This window comes from Miniopterus schreibersii (genome assembly GCF_964146895.1).
Source record: "Miniopterus schreibersii genome assembly, chromosome: 6".
Taxonomy (NCBI): domain Eukaryota; kingdom Metazoa; phylum Chordata; class Mammalia; order Chiroptera; family Miniopteridae; genus Miniopterus; species Miniopterus schreibersii.
In genome coordinates this window covers 89,858,736-89,877,828 of record NC_138107.1, presented here as the reverse complement: position 1 = coordinate 89,877,828, position 19,093 = coordinate 89,858,736, and the positions used below count along the sequence as shown (strand labels likewise).

The 19,093-nt window shown below is 55.2% G+C and overlaps 1 protein-coding gene across 1 annotated transcript; it reads left to right on the top strand.

The window, feature by feature from the left end:
• Positions 1-6,053: 6,053 nt before the first annotated feature.
• Positions 6,054-18,887, top strand: RNASET2 (ribonuclease T2). The gene is made up of 10 exons (XM_081139500.1): positions 6,054-6,123; positions 6,286-6,467; positions 8,492-8,555; positions 9,147-9,202; positions 10,546-10,603; positions 10,920-10,990; positions 14,471-14,584; positions 16,393-16,441; positions 17,710-17,784; positions 18,509-18,887. Exons 2-10 carry the CDS (start codon positions 6,370-6,372, stop codon positions 18,689-18,691), a joined length of 768 nt encoding a protein of 255 aa, XP_080995626.1. The 5' UTR covers positions 6,054-6,123; positions 6,286-6,369; the 3' UTR covers positions 18,692-18,887.
• Positions 18,888-19,093: the final 206 nt, after the last annotated feature.

Sequence of the window (19,093 nt, the reverse complement as noted above, 5' to 3'; positions counted from 1 at the left end):
AAACCCTACAGGTTCGAATGGATTGGATCTAGCGCAGGAGGAGCAGAGGCTCCCAGCAGGACTAAAGCAGGCCTCACACTTCAGCAGGGACACGAGACGGGCTGGGAACACCCGTGACTTCTGCTCGTCTCGGCCCACGTGCCCGGCCCGTGGCTGCCTCTGCACCTGGGCACGTCTGGGCTCTCGTCCTGCCGCTGGTCTAGCAGGAGGCAGCCCTCCTTCCTTCCCCACAACCCACGCTCAGCTTTGTTTCTCCTGCCTCTCTGAAGCTGTACTAACAGACAGGTGCAGCAGGTTAATATTATTAGCGACGAGCCAAATGATTCCCCACCACTCAGGCTTCTTAAGATAATGACGACAGCCACCCGGGGAAAAAGCCTTGGGCAAGCTCGTTAAGACAAGTTGAGTCATCGCTTTGATCTGGTCCAGGTGAACCATCCTGTGGTTTAATTGGCTTCCCAGGCCAACACCAGCCCAAGGGCAGGGGTAAATTACTGGGATGACTAGCAGTGTTTTGAAGAGGGAGCATATAGCATTAGATAAATAGAGTCCCCCTTTTAATCTGGGGCCAATTAAATCTTGAAAGAAAGAGATGAAAGGGAGATGCAAAGATATGTGAAAATAAGACAGAACAAGAAAGCCCTTCCTCCTAAATTTATTCATAAACTCAGGATGTGAGCTCAGGATGTATTTCCCTAAAGCAAACAAATGAAACGTGTGTCCCAGCTTTGAAAATCAGCAGAAGCAGTGACCAACCCTGTAGCAACGAGCACCAGGACTATGGTCTCTAAGTCCAAGGTCCCACCGCGAGGAGCCAGGGTTCCTTTAACAGAAAAAGGCAGGAACAGCAATGTGGATATTGACTGATGTGGAATCGGAGGCAAACATAACACAAAAAGGGATTGTTTTAATTATACAAGGGAAATTTTATAAAGAAACCCTGAAATTAGAGCACCAGACAACCCAAAGCAAAATACACAGGAGCGCGGGATTGTGGCCAGGGTGCGCCAGGCGGTGCAGCGTTTCCTGCTGCATCGGATCAGAAACTCCTCCTGTCCCGTCCTCTCTCCGCGATGTTAACGCTGATCGTGGCTTCAGGGACACCTCGCCGATCCATCCACGATAAATGTCCCTCTCGGCTTCTCCCCCAGTGGTTTAGCTCCTGTAGATGATGGAGGCCCAGATTCATTATTTTGGGGGGAGGGGGTTGTGAAATGGTGATACTGTGTAATACTGTCATTTCTTCTTCATTTTTTAGCTGGAATTCCCTAGAGGAGACCTTTTCCTCGTCAGTTACTGTCATGACAGACACCCCAATATCACGACAAGCACCCCCAATATCGCGACAAGTGCCCTATTATTGCGAAAGGCAGCCACTATTGTGACAGGCATGACAGGCAGCTCCAGGGGCCGGACTGTGTGTCTTCAGCGTCTAGGGGCATTTCCGTGGCAGGTAATAAGGGGAAATGCACTACGGCATTTTTCTGTTTTTCTGCTGGTTTTGTTCATTGGAGGGGGGTCGTGTGGTGCTTGTCTCTGGCTCATGTCCCTGGCCTGGTGCTCCCCAGGTCCCTCCCCGCTCCTGGGGGACGGGACTTCCTTCCTGTTACAGCCCAGGGGTGTCCATTGTGTCCATGCACCTAATTGGTGTTTAACCCAATATTTATTCATTTGTTATATTTACGCATAGCAAAACGTTTGTAAGAAAATGCAGGGGGAAAGGGAGTCTCCCTAAAACCCCGAGGAGCTGGAAGCAGAGGCAGAGGCATCTAATCCAACCAGTGGAGGCCGAGGAGACCCCTGCCCAGCCCGTCCCTGACAGGTGGGCACCGAGCCTGGGTGGGAGCTGCTGCAGGGATGGGGGCCTGCTACCCACCTGTGCCTCCCTCGCCTGCCCGGCCCACTCTGGGCATAGACACCCTGCTGTTAGAAGGATCTTTATTTTATCGAGGCCACAACATCATTCCCTATACTTATGACCTTTGGTTCACGATTTGCCTTAACGTACATAATCTAATGTACACACTCAGCTGGTCCTTACTGGGCCCAGAATTAGCCTCTGAGGGCCCTGAAAACCAGATTGGGTGGTTTTCATGAAGGCATAGAATGACTATGCTAATTAGGAATCGAGTCTCAATGAGACAAGGTGGGCGCGAGGTGGAGGAGTGGAGGACACGGAGCCAGCAAAGAGCAGAGGGGCTTGAACCGCAAGACGGGCAAAATAGAGTTCAGTGGGCCGTCCCCGCTCTCCCTGGGTCTCCCGCCTGGCGTCAGAAACGGAGCGCTGGGCTAGAGGCTAGGAAACTTAGATCTGGTCCAGCCCGTCTTCACTTGGGAAGGTCCTTTAAGCGCCTCCTAACACAGTTTTCTCACCTGTAAAACTGGGTTAATTACGCCCAGCCTTTCCCCTGTCAGGGGCTGTTATGATCACACCGGCTAATGCACATGAGCTGTAGGGATAAAGGGCTCTTGGCATAAATATCAGGGAACATCCTGTCTCTGCTTCTATTTTACTTTTCTTTACATTTTGTAAACTTATTCACAATCTCTTGTTTATACATTTTAAGGTAGCTCATATACTTTTGAAATGGAGTGTGGAATAAATGTGAACATATACAAAGTTTTTTAAAAGACTGAATATTTATAAACTGTCTACACATTACCTGTGATATTCAACCGATATGGGTAATGCAGAGCGCTTCTCCAGAGAATGCAGCTCAGTTATGTAATAAAACCGCAGAAGTCTACTTGTTTTTTAAGATAAATTTTGAAAACTATCCAAGTAAACAGTCTTTTGTAATATCATGAAGGAGTGCATACTAGTGTGTGTGGGAGTGTGTGCACGTGTGTGCATGTGGGAGTGTGTGGGAGTATGTGCATGTGTGAGTGGGGGTGTGCTTGTGTGCATGTGTGTGTGCGTGTGTGTGCATGTGGGTGCACACGTGTGCGTGTGTGCGTGTGTGCATGTGGGAGCATGCATGTGCGGGTGTGCATGTGTGTGCATGTGTGAATGGGGTGCACACGTGTGCATGTGGGAGTGTAGTGTGTGCACGTGTGTGCACGTGTGTGAGACTGAGCTCAGTTTTTTCTTTTCCTTTTTCGAAGCCTTTTATGATAAGAGTCAGAAATAGTATAAATAATAGACTTTTTAGGTAAAAGTGTGATGATTCCTTGGTCTTGAGCCTAAAATTTGTCATCAGCCCTGGCCAGTTTGGCTCAGTGGTTAGAGTGTCGGCCCTCGGACTGAAGGGTCCCAGGTTCAATTCTGGTCAAGGGCACGTCCCTAGGTTGCAGGCTTGATCTCTAGCCCTTGACCCCGGAGCCCGTCTGGCCAGGGCGACGCTGCATGTTTGGAGACACCCAGTGACTATGAGCCTTGAACCCAACTAACAGGCATCCTGCCTTGGTTCTCACTGGTCCTGACCCTGACTTCCAGGGGCCTGGAAGTCTCTCCTCAAGGACAAATACAGACATTAAGGAGCAAAATGCTTTACAACTTTGCACTGTGACGTTTGGTGCCCTCAGCTGACAGCTGTTTATTAGTTTGCGTCTGATGAATTCCCTGTACGCTGCTCACCCATGCACAGCTTGGCAGGGAGTCGGTGCTTCCCTGAGGGTCCCGTTACTCTGCACCCTCTCCCCTGCCCCGGGAAAGCACAGGGCTCCCCCCCAACACCCATGCTGCCCGCATCTACCCTCCGCTTCATTTCCAAGGTCCCATTTCAGCCTCATTTATGGTGGGCCGTTACTCTTCCCAGGTATTCGCTGTCCTTCCCCACATGTTACCCACGTTTGCCCTGTGACTGCAGTGCCCTTCCTTGTAGGAGATTTTTCTACTCCAGGGATGCCAGGCATGACCACATGACTTGTTTTGGCCAAAATAATTCAAGTGGAGACCAGACATCAGCCCCCGCGTGTTCAGAGCCACGTGTGGTTTGTGCCGCTGCTGGACCATTTGAGTAGAGGGTGTCATTTCTGTTCCTTCTGTCCAGAGTGACGAGGACTTCTGCCGTGGGAGCCAATAAAATGACCTGGGGCTTCTCTGCCTCCTGCAGGGTGGAGCCATCTCCACTCTTCTCTGGGACAGCTGGCCAGCTTCCAGGGCCTTCATTCCCGAGCTGCAGCCTCTGCCCCAGCTGTCCCTGTCCCTCCTCCCTTCCTCTCTCTTGCATGTTGCATGAATGTTTATTCAACACTCACTCTGCATGGGGCTGTTTAGCATCTTGCTAGGTGGACAGCATTGAAAAAGATGACCACCCAGGGCCACATCCAGGTTGGGGGGTGAAAGCATACGACCTGAAGGCCCCTGTCCTAGAGCTGGAATGCAAAGTCAGGAATGCAGATCGAGGCGCAGGGTCCACCCGAGCGCAGGTCAAGCTCCCACCAGCCTCAAGGTCAGTGCGCCTCCTGGGGGGCGCGTGGAAAGCAGTGAACATGGAGAAGCAGGGACCTCCCGCGGGTGCAGAGCTGCCAGCAAAGGTTTGCCACCAGCCGTCTAAGGTGAACAAACCCTCAGTCCGGGGGCGGGCGGAAAGCGCAGGGGCCTCCCTCAGGTGACCGTCTGCAGACCAGGAACCCGCAGGCCCCGCTGGACACCAAGGGGCCTTAGTGGAGACCACGCGGCCGCTGCTTTTTACAGAGTTCCCTCCCTGGCTCCTGGTTGGTTCATTTCTGTGCAAACGAGGGATCCAAATGGGCACAGGCTGATGGGTCAAAATAGCATCTCCTGATTGGTCGGCTTCACACATTCTCCGCTCTGATTGGCCGGCCAGATGCTCAGCCTGGCCTGGGGGGACCACCCCTGAGCGCCGCGCCCATCTCCCCACTCGGTCCGCTGACTGCTGACTTCCCTCCACGCAGGGACCTTTCCTCGCCCTCCGGAGCCCGCGCGTCTCGCTCCGAGGCCCTCCTGCCAAAGCCTCTCCTCGCGGAGCCGGGGTCTGTTTCTTACTTGGCGGTGGTCAGGGAAGGCCTCCTGGAGGAGGAGGCCTTTGACCTCATGGACCGCGGTTGGCGGGAGAGCCGGGGTTAGGGAGGTAGTTCTGTTTCACGAAATGGGTATTTTTTACCCTAAAAAAAGAGCGAGAAGGGGACAGGACCGCGGGGCGCGCCTGGGCGCTGGGAGGAGCGAGCTAAAGGGCCCGCTTCTCAGCAGGGAAATGGCCGAGGGCCTGACCAGGGCCGCGTGTGCGGGGCCAGCCCTGGGGCGGTGCGCGCCCCCCACCCCGCAGCGCCCGAGAGTCTCCGGGCTCGCCCGGAGGCGGCCGGCGAGACGCTGGACATCCGTCCACGGAGAGGCCCGACCAGGTGACCTCTCGGTTCAGAGCCACCCGCGGGCTGCGGCGTGGGGCGTGCGGCTGGTCAGGCGGCAGTACTGAGGCCCCGGGGGAGGGGCGCGCGCGGCCGGCGAGGCCTGGGCAGCGGGTGGCGGCGCCTCCCTCCACCCAGCTTGGACGGGTCGCCCGTCTCGGGGTCTTAGGCTCATTGGTTGCGGGCTGGTGGCCGGCGTGCGGTCGCAGGCTTGCTTCCCCGCTGTCCTCAAGGCTGAGGCCCTGGGGCGGGGAGGGGTGGGCGAGGTCCGGCCTCCGTCGGGCTCTCCAGTGTCCTGAAGCGCCGCGCGCAGTGGGGACCCTGTGCCTGGAGCACAGCGCGCGGCGTTAGGCGGGGTCAGTGTAGGCTGGACCCGAGCGGACAGGACCTGGTTGGAGGTCTCTGGTCGGTTGGGCTCTGGGAGGCCCCGAGGCAGGGGACGCGACTCCTTGGAGGGGACAGCCTGGCCCTGGGAGACCGCCCGGGCCCCGCAGCGCAGCGCGGAGGGGCCGGGAACGAGGCTCTAAAACAGGCCCCACGGGCGGGAGGCGAGCGGAGCCGCCGGGCTGGAAGCAGAGCCTGTCCCGGGCCAGCGGGAAGGGCCGCCCGGGCCGGGGCGTGTCCTGCAGACGGGGCGGGCCGGGCGCCCTGGGCGGGCCTGCGGGCCCCGCGCTGACGTCGGGCGTCGGGGGCGCGTCCCGGTGGGGCGGGTCCGGGGCGTTCCGGGGCCGGGGCGGGGCGGTGGAAAGGCTCGGGCCCGGCAGCGGCGGGGGTGCCACTCGGGGCGGCGGCGCGGCTCGGGCGGGGACGCGGGTGCGTCTGGAGGCCCCGGCGGGGCGGCGGGCGGCGGGCCAGGGCTTGCGGTCCGCTCGGGACGCGGTTCCGGCGCCTGGTGGCCGGGACCCCCCGTGGGCGGAGCTGCGGCTGCCCGCCGGCCCGGCCGACACGCGCTTAAGGAAATGTGTCCGTTTTCAGGGACGCGCAGGGCCCGGCCTGGACAGCGAGTGGCCCGCGGGCCTCGGAAGCCGAGCCTTCGGGCCCGTCGGCGGCTCGGGCGCGATGACGCCCGCGGCCCCTCGCCGCGCGCTCCTGGGCGTCTGCCTGGCCCTCTGCCTGGCCCTCTGCCACCTGTGCTGCGCGCGCGGGCTCCCGACCAGGTGGGTGCGCACCGGGGCGCGCGGGCCCGACTCCCGGGTTCCCGGGCGGGCGGCGGGCCTGCGGAGGGTCCCAGCCTCGGGGGCCGGAGGCTGCGCGCGGCTGCGGTTGAGACTCAGCGCCGCGCTGGGGACGGTGCCGGTTCCCCCTTTTCGGTTTCCCCAGCCCTGCCCCCCTCAAGCTCCCCGTGCCGCTGAGGAGCGGGGTAACCGGGCTGTGCTCCAGCGGATCCTCACTTGACTGGACGGGGAACCAACATTTGAATACCAGACTTGGGTTTTTCCCTTCTTTATTTGGGCAATGATCGCACTGATAGAAGGATTTCATGCTTGTGCAGCGGGTGTGGGGAAAGGTGGGTTGTAACTTTTTAATGACTGTTTTAATCAAACCGCTGCTGTTTTATCCTATACTTCAAAAGGTAACATCGTGTATCGGTTTCCCCAGGAAGTGTGTTTTCTGAAGAGCCCCGGCCGCCGGTTTTGCCATCAGGTTAAGGGGTCACTGGAGGGGTAGTGCTGTGCTTCTGGGTGAGGGTGACCTGTGGACTCTGGGCGCAGCAGTCTGCTCCCCTGTGAAGTAGAAACAGCACAGCCGGTGCCGGGAGAAGTCAGCTACCGAGTGGGACCCGAGTAAAGCGCTGCCTGGCCAGGCGTCACCCGCCAGTGTCAGCTAAAGACGGAGGCCGGAGTATGTGCCCCCCTCCCCAGGCCACGCACCTGCTCTACCTGGTCAGCTGCCCTGCCTGAGGCATGGCTGGTGACCCAGACCCTTTTAGGGCTGGCAGGTCAGCGGGCGTGTTGCCCGGTGCCAGGCGAGTCCGGCTGAGAAGGCAGTGACTGGCCTCTCCCTGTGCCCAGCGGGGGCCCTGCGGCTGCTCCGTTGCCTCGAGGAGGCCTCTGGATTGCGCGGGGAGATTGTTACAGACGCGCGGAGGCTTCAGAGTTGTATTGGCCTGGTCCCCGGGCCATGGCCTAACCTGCAGCCTCAGTCCCCCCTTGTGTGAAGAGAGGTTTTTGCATCCAGGGAAAGGAAGCTTCTAACAGGTCTCCCAGCTCTAATTCTCACGCTGCTGTTCCTCTGTTTTTTCCTTTTATACGGAGCTCTTGCCTCACTATTTTGGACTTAAAACTAAGGTTTCATAACCTCGTGAGTTCTGTAGTTACTCTGAGTGCTCCCTACTCCCGAAAGCGACTGTGGGGGGCCTCAGTTCTGTTTCCCTGTGAGCCTTGTGCGGAGGCCCCCACCCCCACCCGGTCTTCACCCTTCATCTGCAGCCTGAGTAATTTTGCAGATGGCCCGCCTGTCTGTCTGTCTGCTGAGCCTGGCAAACAGGGTTGAGTTTCCTGCTGAGATCCCCGCTGTGACAGCTCCGGTCCCTTACGGGGTAGTCTCAGTGTGCAGCAGGCACCCAGGGTGTGAAGGGCACCCTCTGCTCAAACGTGACCCGTCTGCAGGGAGCAAGTGCAGCTTCTCCCTGAGTGGGGTGGGGTCAGAGGCACCCTGGGCTACTCGGGTCCTTTTGGTGCCAAATGAACGAGTTTTCAGGGCCTCTGGGTTTCACCAGTGGGATGAAGGGGTGACAGGTCTGCTTCTAACTCGGGAGCATCCTTAGGACAAAGGCATTTTGTGGCTGTTCCCTCCTCCAGGTCTCCGCTTCCCTCAGGCCTTCTGGCTCCTGACCTAAACTTCAGCACACACCCCCCCCCCCCCCCCGCCCTGCCGTGCCATCGCTCCCTTAGTTATATTCTTTACCGTTTTTTTCCACGTGACACTGAAATGTGCTTTACTTACTAGGCCGTTGTCTCCCTCACAGCATGTGCGTCTCAGGAGGGTGGGGGCTCCTCCCTTGCTCAGGGCAGCACCCCCATCCCACAAAGTGCCCAGGGACTGTCCCTCACTCAGGACAGTATCCTTGTTCCACGGAAGAGCCTGGCCTGCAGGGGGCACTCCCTGTTTCCTGAATGAATGAGGGCACGAATGGATGGACGGGCGGGTGGACTCATGTTCCCATAACTTTGCCTTTCAGCCGTGACAACCACGAGTGGAAGAAGCTGATTATGGTCCACCACTGGCCGGCAACCGTGTGCAAGGTGAGTGTTCGCTTTGCCTCTGTGGCCCCCTGAGCCAGGGAAGCCCTGAGCGAGGGTGCTCTGTGCGATGTTTCCTCCCTGGGGCCTCGGGCCGCTGCTCGCAGAGCTGGGCCTTCCCTGCGGGACACTTCCCCCAGGAGGCCCCGTGACAGGCTCCCAGGGGCGTCACACTGCACCACAGCCTGGCTGGCTCAGAACTCCAGAAATTTGTTCCTATTTCACTGATGTATTTGGACTTGGTACCTGAACAAACGTGAGGCTAGTGGGGTATCATCGGTTATATGATAGGAAAATTGTTCATAGACAAATAGGAGTGTTTCCATCAGGTCGACTTAATTTTTGAGCACACAAAGAGCAAAAATGGGTTTTTAATTCTGTCATTTAGATTGAGGATTGGTCCACTCATTGCTAATACTACATCCAGCCCCCTGGAGTTTCCTCACAAATATATTGCTGGAGTGAATTTATTGCAAATTAACACAGAACTTATTTTGTGTGAGTCCTGTCATTGATGGGTGTCAGAGAGGAAGGCTGCTACATGTATGTAAATAAGCAGTGAACCAGTTATTTTCTGTGTGTCTTATTTCCCAGGAAGTTGAAAATGACTGTAGAGAGCCCCCGGATTACTGGACAATCCACGGATTATGGCAAGTACTCTGCAGAGAAACCCAGGCAGTCCAGGCAGCTGGCTCACCGAGACCCCAGCTGGAGTCTGGTCCTAACAGTCACACTTGAGGTTTTGTTAGGAGTTTATTCTGATAGACCCTACAGTTTTATTCAATAGACAAGGTCCACATTTAAAAGTATCTGTAATGTTTCTAACAACCCTAGTTCTGTTGTTGAATTCCGTTTTGATAGAATGTTAACAGTCTAGTCTACATATGCATTTAAGGATTCTGGGTGTATTTTAGGATGACTAAGTTTTAATTTTCTCACTTCTTTGGGGGCAATAAGTAGTATAGATATACTATCTAATCTGTGTTATAGACACGTCACAGACACCCAGATTTTCTGGTTTTGCCCGCATTTTGTTGAGTTTATCTTTTGCTACCTGTGTGTGTATTCGTGGTGCTACGTTGCACACATCAATTGGCCCTGTCAACTGATCTGTCTTCTCCTGGTGCTCAGATGAGAGGAGGGCCCTCCCGGTTTTAGCTGGCACCAGTGTTCCTCAGGAGCAGGGGTCAGCAGAAAGCAGATTAAACCGGGGTCTGGGGACCTGGCCTCTAGTCCACCTGCCCCCGGGCTTGTCAGGGACCTGGGTGCTTTAGTGCTGGGACCCTGGCTTTCCACTGCCTCTGCCACCTCACCTGTGAGCAGGGAAGACAGGGCATGGTGAAGCCCCCGTCCCCGTGGCAGGTGGTGCTGGTTTCAGGTCAGGAATAGTTGTTGAGGCTGGAAACACAACGGGGGTCTAGAGAGTAGATTTTGGTGGCCTCGTGGACTGAGATGACACGTGAGGACAGAATTCCCTGCAGACAGAGGGAGGGCGACGGGGCTTGGTGTTGTAAAAGATCATCCCAGCTGATCTGACCTCATTACCAGGCACTGAGCCCGTAGGTACATTGTCTCCTGCTCCCCATCTCCAGTTAAAGGAATAGGCCTGCTGGCCTCGCCTGTGGTCGTGGAGTGGGGTTTGCAGAGGGCGGATCCCTGGGGCCCAGCTGGAGACCCTGGGGACCTGACTGGGAGCGTCCCCTGCTGGGCCTCTGTTAGGCTTCCTCTGCTGTTTCATCAGGCCTGGGCCTTTCCCCACAACCTCTTTCCTCTGAAACTGGGGCTGGGACTGCTGTGTGGAACCGAGCCTCTCTGTTAAACGACCCAATGGCTGTACCGTCCCTGAGCCCCTCTGTTAAATGACCGCCCGGCCTGCGGCATTCCCACGTGGAACCCCTTGGTCCTCTGCAGACCACGTGTTTCCTTTCTCGTGTCCTTGGGAACCCATCCCAACCAACACTAACATCTCTTTTTTTTAATTTTCTTTTTTGAGGGCTGACAAAGCAGAACAGTGTAATCGATCGTGGCCCTTTCATCCAGAGGAGATTAAGGTATTTTGATTCTGGTGCTACTGCAGGGTGCTGCCCTGGGTTGCATCTTTTCTTAACGAGCGTGCCCTCAGAGTCGAGTTTTAAAGTGAGGGTCCTGACTGCATTCACCAGGACCGACCCCTTGGCACCCTGTATAAATGAGTATCTAAAGCAGTCCCACAAGTTCAACAAGAACGCACCTTCTCCTCCTTGGCCCAACCCCCTGGGAACGAAATAAGCCCAGAATTATAACCACGCCCACCTGAGTGTGATTAATGAGCAGCGCTCCGTCTTTCCTTGCACTCGTTTCTCTGAATTCTCTGTTTATTATATGTAGGATCTATTGCAAGAAATGAAGATGTACTGGCCCGACGTGATCCACCCCTCTCCTAATCGCACCTCTTTCTGGTGAGTTCTGAGCCATCATGAACCCTGAGACACGGTGAGAGCCCCTCGAGCGTGTGCTCAGGGGAACTGTGGGAAACACAGACGACAGAGGACAGAACCCTTCCTCCGAGCTGAGAGGCGTGAGCAACCTCCAATCTGGAACAAACTCACCTGTTAGGCCATTCTTGGTGCCTCCCTCTCCCCAGTGCATAGAAAGTGAGGGCAAGTGAAATTTACTTTATAAACCTGTTTTTAATCTAGTATTTCATTCATTACTTTGTTTTAAAACTTTTCTCTACTGAGGTTTAAATAACTTGCATATCTTAGGAGCTGTCCCTCCAGATCAGCTCTGTGAGAGAGTAGTTCTCACAGAGATTGTGCTGGTGTCTTGAAATATATCCAGAAAAAAGAAGACACAGTTCAGAAGATGAGGATTGCCCTAGGGAGGAGAGAAAGGGAGGTTTTCACTGCAGGCTCAGTCCTCGGGCTGTCCCATTAAAACACCTTTCAATTTAGCAAGAGCTGAGCTGAGAAGAAAAATGCTGGGTTTCATGAAAATCATTGCTTTTGAAGAAGATAAAATTAATATTCTTTTTAATTATCTTCAGTTAATAAAAATATTTTCTCCATCTCACTCCCATATGTCAATTTATAACTCAGATTACAACTGATCAGATTTTGTCCAAAAATGTTCATTTAACCTGAAATATGTCTATTTAGAATTTTCAGGAAAAGAGTTAAGGTTAGAGAAAAACTTTTGAAAATGAAACGGAATGACAATGGTGTCCGTGGTCCTGGTCACTGGTGTTCGGTGTGAGATTTCATTCGGGAGCCGTGGCAGGGAAGTGGTTGAGGGTGGATCCTGGGGCTGCGGGTTGAAATCTTGGGCGCTGAGTGGTTCAGGTCTCCAGGACAGGTTCTGTGCAGCCAGCATTCCAGACAATAGTTTCACATGGATAGTGAAATAACTGGAACAGGAAAAACGATGAAACGTTCGCACAGCACTTCGGGGTGTGGTAACTAAGTACACAGAGTGGAATATTTCCAGCTGTTATAATGTTTCACCGGAGAGTCAGATTTTTGCCACATGGCTTAAAAATAAATCAATAAACATACAAAGACTGTCTCCTGGGGGCTCAGTCCTTGAAGATTTAATCAAAATAGTGTGGGCCAAGTAGGCACTTAGTTTTGTGCTCAATAAAGGCAAAGTGATTACCTTTTTCAGGTTGGACAGTTAAATTGCACACTTAAAACCTTTTTGTTCTAAATGACAAAGGTAAATACCGTACACTAACGAATATTTATGCTCTCCAGAGCCCGTCGGCACAAAAGGACAGGTGTGGAGACTGGGGATGTGGCGCTCTCATCACCGTCTCCCCGATCACCGCACCTGGGCCCTGATTGCCCAGTTGCCTTTACTGCTGGAGATGCTGAGGTGTCCTTGGCCCCCCTCCCCCGGCTTTGCCATCAGCTCAGTGGGGAGAGGCTTCCATTAGAAAACTGTTTGTATCATCCCAACTAAGAATCAGGCATGCAGGAGAGACAGCCTTGGGATTCCTGGGTGCTCGAGGTCATTCTCTAAGATGAAATCTCTTAGTAAAATGAGAACATACCACATGCAAAGTAGGGGTTCTGTCTGCTTTCTGAGTCATGTCAGGAAAGACCCGGAGTGGGCCATGCCCGGCTTGGCCATGCAGGCTCCTGTGGAAGGTGTCCCTGGGCCTCAGTGGTCAGCCCTGGGGCGGCCCAGGCAGTCCCGGGAGGGTGACTCCGGCTCTCACGGAGGCTGGGGGGCGGGGAGAGGGCCACACAGTGGTCTCTTCTGATTGGTAACTGACAACTTTGTGTTAAATGAAAAACATCCCATTCTAAATGCTGTGATTAAATGTTTCCAAGTTACGTTAATCTCAATACTCTAATGTATTCTTATGCCTGACATCTATTGAGTTAACAAGTAATAGTTGCCATTGAATGTTTACGTTGCACTAGGAACTGTCCCTGTCAGCTCCTTACCCTGCCACTGCCCCGGGAGCAGGTTCTGGGGTTATTATTTGTGTTATTACAGAAACCAAGGCACCTGCAGTTCAGGTGCACTTTCCACTGGGTGGAGACAGTCTCCATTTTCCACCCCACAGAGTGTAGCAAGTTACCCAGTAATTCACTCTGGAGACTGTTCTAGAAGAAGGGGGCCCGTGACCCACCAGTGTTGTCTCCTCGTGGTTTGTAGGTAGTTACGCTGGCTCGGGGGCGTCGGGGTGAACTAGTGCAGCGCGTCCAGGTGTGTTTCTGAGGCGCGGGATGTGCGTGCTGTGTGAAAGCTCGGGAAACGTTACCTATTAAAACCTCAGGGTGGACTAAGTGCTGGTAACGCTGAGGGACCCGATGCCCGTTTCTTTTTCACGCTGACGGTTAACACCCGCACCGGCCAGCTGCCCGTCACTGTGAAGGTGGGTACGTTGTCTGCAGGTGGCCGGGGGGATCCGATGGCTGTGCGACCGGAGGGCCCTGACCACGTGGGCTCCTTTAGTGGGGTGCCCAGCTAGCGCCTCCGGGCTTCAGTCTCCCCATCGCTAAACCAGCAGCTTTGGTTTCACATTGTGGAGTTGTGAGAATGGAGAGAGTGAAAATGCCTCGTGAGATGTTGATCTGCAGCAAACTAAAGAATTACCAATAACAGGAGCTTTCCTGAGTACAAGGTGCTGTGCGTGGGCGCCCAGTGGGTGGGGCTGTTGTGTCGGAGGGAGGTAGCAGCTCCGCCGGTGAGAGGCCGAGTGGGGAGCAGGCCTTGCATCTCTTAGCGGGCACCCCGCCTTTCCTCGCAGTCGCTGCTCTGTGGAAGCCCTGGCTGAGCACGGGCGCAGGGCCCGGTGCCTGTGCGAGTGGCACAGCCGTGGCCCTTCCTCCTGCCCGGCCCTGACCCCAGCGTGGTCACTGCAGCAGAGGGTGGAGACTCGGAGGCCACCGTGTTCACTGGGTCGTGTTCCAGGTGGGGGGTGCGGGTTAAATCATTGCCTGTGCTGTGAATGAGGGATGTTATGCTTGTTTTCAATTTTATTTTTAAATACTTATTTATCTTTATTGTTGGAAGTATTACAGATGTCTCCCTTTTTTCCCCACTGATCCCCTCCCCCTGCCCCACCGCCTCCCCAGGCCTCTGTGTGTCATGCAGATGTGCGTGTAAGTTCTTGGATTCTCTCTCCCGACCCCCACCCCGCCTTCCCTCTGAGACCCTCAGTCTGTTCCCTGCTTCCATGTCTCTGGATCTGTTTTGTCTGTTGGTTTATTTTGTTCAATAGATTCCACGTACAAGCGAGATCATGGGACACTTGTCTTTCTCTGACTGGCTCACTTTGCTCAGCATAATCCTCTCCTTTTCACTTTGTGAAGGAAACATCCTGCCTCCGGCACATGAGAGCCCTGCGCGGGAGAGAACGCGTGTGCGCCTGTGGACTGGGGCTTGGTTTCATGGGTTTCTAACTCGAGATGTTATAAAATCTCCAGGAAGCACGAGTGGGAAAAACACGGGACCTGCGTAGCCCAGCTGGACGCCCTCAACTCCCAGAGGAAGTACTTCGGCGAGGGGCTGGACCTGTACAGGGGGCTGGCCCTCAACAGGTAGGCACCCCCGGCCTGGCCGCTCCTTGTGTGTTGTAGCCTCCCCGACTCTCAGATGTGATGTTCCTTCCCTGGGATGTGCCCAGAGCCGCTGTGCCCGGCAGCGGCCCCTCCAGTGCCATGGACCCCGGTGGACAGCAGTGTGATCGTTCTGAGAAACGCTCGTGCCTCCTCCAGGCCTTCCCATGTCGCGCTGGGTCACGGCCACGCAGCATGGACACAGGGTTGTGGCCGCCTCTCTGGGCGCGGATGTCGTTGGACAGTGTGTCGGCCAGAGGAGAAGGAGTCCAGCCAGGGCGTGCCTTGTCCAGCTGTGATTTCTGACAAAAGCATATTGAGCTCACAAGACAGTTTCCCTAAAGACGGACCAGCAGTGATCTTTGGTTCTTTGCTGGGATGCTCCTGGACGAGCAGGGGGTGGTGACGGGCAAGGTCCTGGGAGCCCCAGGAAGTACCAGGCCCTTGGGTACCCAAGAGCGAGGAGCCCTCCCCGGGGCAGCCTGCCGAGGGCCAGGCCCAACCCGCCCTTCAGGCCTTAAAATTAAGGAAAACCTTAAAATCCCCCGTACTTCCTTCTGTATTGTAGACCATTGCCTTTTGCTTAGAGGCAAGCCTTTCAAATCACCATAAGTTAGCGCTTTCTTTTCTTCACTCTGTAAAGGCAGCAAACCTGAAAAAATGCAGAATATCTTGAACTGACAAGATGGGCCAGGGATTAATGACAAAGCAGCTGGAGCTCTGTGGAAAACAGTGGGCACCAGTTTGGGCTGATGCATCTCCGGGATGTTTCTCTGCCTTGTTTCCTGGTGACTGGAGTCAGGAGGGCCCTGCCCCACCCAGTGCAGCCCGAGGGAGTGGGTGTGACCTGCAGGGGTAATTTTTCATTTTCTTTCTATGAGCCTCACGAAAAAGAGCAGAAAGAACAGGTTAACTTTATATTTTGTTTAATCCAACACATTTCAAGTATTATCACTGCAACTTAAATGTATAAATTCGGGAAATTTTGCATTTTGGGGCACAAAGTCTCTGAAATCTGGCACCTGTCCCACACGGACAGCTCAAGGTGGCCGCGGGCACATTGGTTTCTGGGGCGTCCAGGACTTTGCCCTCCCCCTGCCCCTCCCGCCTGCTGCACCCACATCACAGTCGAGGCCTGGCCCGGGGACCACAGTGCAGCTGGGAGAAGCTGTCTTGTCCACAGCACCTTTGTCAGAGACCAGGGCTGAAGAGGAACCGTGCTGAGGCCGACTCCCCTCCCGCGTCCGCCCCGCGTGGTCCTAACCCAGATGACCCAGAGAAGCTTGATGGGGCCAAGGATTTTTTTTTGGGGGGGTGGGGGGTACGATTAACCTGAGACTTTTTATTGTCCGCCAGACTGTAGCAGGTTAACCACGTGGTGCGTTGGCAGGATTCGCTCCAGCTGGTTAAGGCCCCGTGCTGGGGAAGTGCTTCGTTGCAGTGGGTGTTAAATGTACTTAAAGATTTGGCCAAGTGTGGTTTCCTGGGACCAGCCTAGGATCCAAAATCGATTGTGAGCTGTCCTTCAGAGCAGGTGTGGCGAGGCGGCGCCGTTCAGTGTCCAGGAGCCGGGAGGAGAGCCCGACCGCCGTGCCCTGGGTGCAGGGAGGCCGCCCTCAGCCACCGCCTGCCTGGCCTTGTTAACAGGCTCATTGCCCAGCGTCAGGGAAAAGAACACGTACCTTTAAGAGCATCTTAACTTTTGTGAAGTGTGATGTTTGAAAACAAGAAAGGGAAATGGACCTTCGTTAAACAGCTTTTTTTTTTTTTTTTTTTACTTTAAATCTTAGCGTGCTCCAGAAACTGGGGATAGTGCCGTCGGGTGGCAATTACTACCAGGTAAGTCTTGCTTTGAGCTTCTCGGCAGGTGCGTCTACTCACCAGGCCACCTGGCAAGTTCAGGTGTCGGCCTGTGAGCCGCACGTGTGCTTTAAAAAGGTCAGACCGGCTCCCCCCCACCTCGCTGCCGTTTCTAAGCAGACGCGGTCTCAGTGTTGCTTCCTGAGTGTGGAGCACGAAGGGTAGGGCTCCTTAGACCAGCAGAGGAGAAGCACAGAGCGCTTTCCAGGATCGGACGGGGTAGGGGGAACACGCGGTTTGCAAAGCATTCGGTTTCATGACAGTTGTTTGGGGAAGAAACAATTTGTTTTTGTTTCCTTGATGAAACTGATTTTTTTTGTTTTTATGATAAAAGCGTAGAAACTGAAGCGTGACCGGGTCTTACTGGCTCACAGCCCCTTTGGCTCCCGGCCACACCACCCCCTCCTGTCCCCTGTGGCACCACTGAGCCTCCGCCCAGCAGAGAGACCGTGTGACCACGGAGCCTGACGTTTTCACGCTCTGGCCCGGTACTGGCTCCGTTTGCTGCCTGTCACTTTAGAGAAGCATGTCCCATTCTTGGAGCTAGTTTTATATCCATCACTGGTGTGGGTGAGGTTTAGTCACCGCTAGTAGTTGTGGTCCCGGCACCGTGGCTGGGTAGAGTGGGGCGTCCCAGGGGCCGCAGTCCTGCTCCATGGTGTCTGTGCGGCTGGTCCAGTGCGTCTGTCCCTCCCCCCACCGAGGGCGAGGAGAGGGGCCGTGACCTTAGGAACGGAGTATTGCTGCCCTCTGACCATCCTTCTAGGAAGCCCTGAGGAAGTGTTTGCAGGGCCCCTGGGTTCACCTGGATTGACGTTCCCGTAGGTGAGGGGATTGTGTTACCTCTTTGCCCTGAACTTGGCTTCAGTGATGATAAAGCAGAAGTAACAGCAGGGTTTCGGAGCCCTACCCCCATGCTGTGAGCACCGTTGGGCATCAGGACCAGCATGAAGTGTGTGCAGACATGGGAGGTCCTGGCCACGAGTCAGTCTAATTTATCATCAGGGCCTTTTCTGCTCCTGCATCCGCCCCCAGGCTCCGGGTGCGGACGGGAGCTGTGCAGAGGACAAGAGTGTGAGATGGTGGCCTGGTGGGTGGGGGCGGGGCTCATCCTCAGCACCTGTCCTGTCTGCCGGCCAGGGCAGCACTCGGCGAGGTCACTGTGGTCAGCTGTGCGTGTCACATCTGAATAGACAGCTCTGGGCTCTGTGGGACTGTCATTTCTAATGCACTTCATTTCGTTTCAGGTTTCAGACATCAGAGACGCCCTCGCCAGCGTGTACGGAGTCATCCCCAAGGTCCAGTGTCTTCCCCCAGAGCAGGTCGGGTGCTGTTTGCTGACCTTCTTGTCTGTATTGAGGAGACAGGTTCCACGTTGCCGGCAGCTTTGTGCTCACGTGGACTTCCCAGTGTGTTGCTTGCGTGTGAGAGCCACGTGCGCACGTGTGGGTACACATGCAGGCATGTGCTGTGTGCGCTCGCTGGTGTGCATATGGCACGTGCCACGGGTGTGCTGTGTGTAGAAATAACCTTGCCCTTTGGCTCGATGCCAGGACAGAGTTTTTCTCACGACTTATCCCTACCCAGAATGCACCTGTCCTGGAAGGGCCGGCGGGCAGGACATCGCTGTAGTTGAACGTTTCTGGGTTAGAAATGTTTATAGCATGAGCCTCAGTGACTCATGGCTGTTGCCTGTCCATCCTATGGACGAGTTGTGATCTGTCAGTTGAGGGCAACTTGATTTTTTTCAGATCAGGAGGCTGGTTTCTCTATGAAGCCGTCTGCTCCCAGTGTCGTGGGCACATGCACGTGAGCCGCTGTGTCCACACTGCCTCTGGCCTTGTGTGTGGATTTCTAAGGAAGCAGCCTCTGGGTGGGGACTTGGGGCCCCTGGCCCAGACCAGCATTGGAGGGAGGGGCTCATTCCTGGAGCCCGCGTCCCAGGCTGGGAGCTGCCTTGTGTTCAGGTTCTGAGTCATGATGACGTAGAGCTGTGAGGACGATCCCAGGTCCGAGTTCTAATGCGTCTTTGTCTCTCGTGGGCAGGGCCAGGAGGTACAGATGCTCGGCCAGATCGAGCTGTGCTTCACGAAGGACCTGCAGCTGCGGAACTGCACGGAGCCCGGGGAGCCTGGGGCGCTGGGGGGCATGCCATGGCCCAGCAGGAACCTGGAGGTGTGTGCAGACGGCCCTGCCTTCTACCCCCCGCCCCCCGGGACCAGGCAATGATGCTACAGTTGGAAATCAGCTGTTTTGAATAGTAAGAGGACTTCACAAAGCATCGCTTTAAAAAGGCAACTCCATAGTGGAGCCTTGTGTGTGCAGGCCTGCAGTGCCAGCTGCTTTGCTTTCCATGTTATGAGCGAGCGAGCGAGCGGATTTTGTAACAGATGGAATAAAAGTGCATTTTCTTTTTCCCCCTTTATTAATGTCTTTGGCATCTTTGGAAGATAAGGTGTCACCTTAGCATCTGGGCAGATGGCTTGGACTTGGGAGGACTCCCTGTTGTCCCTCTGAGTGAGCTGCTATCTGGGCACAGGGTGGCCTTGGGACCTGCCCTGGAGCTGGGGGTGTCCCCACCTCCTTCCTGAGGGTTGACAGTTCTCAGTCCACGAGGCCAGAGGTGATAAA

Bases quoted from the DNA above. Each gene is read 5' to 3' on its own strand.
- RNASET2 (XM_081139500.1), top strand. From the start codon at position 6,370: ATGACGCCCGCGGCCCCTCGCCGCGCGCTCCTGGGCGTCTGCCTGGCC. The intron at 6,468-8,491 runs GTGGGTGCGCAC...TTTGCCTTTCAG, and splicing joins GCGCGCGGGCTCCCGACCAG to CCGTGACAACCACGAGTGGA. The intron at 8,556-9,146 runs GTGAGTGTTCGC...CTTATTTCCCAG, and splicing joins GGCCGGCAACCGTGTGCAAG to GAAGTTGAAAATGACTGTAG.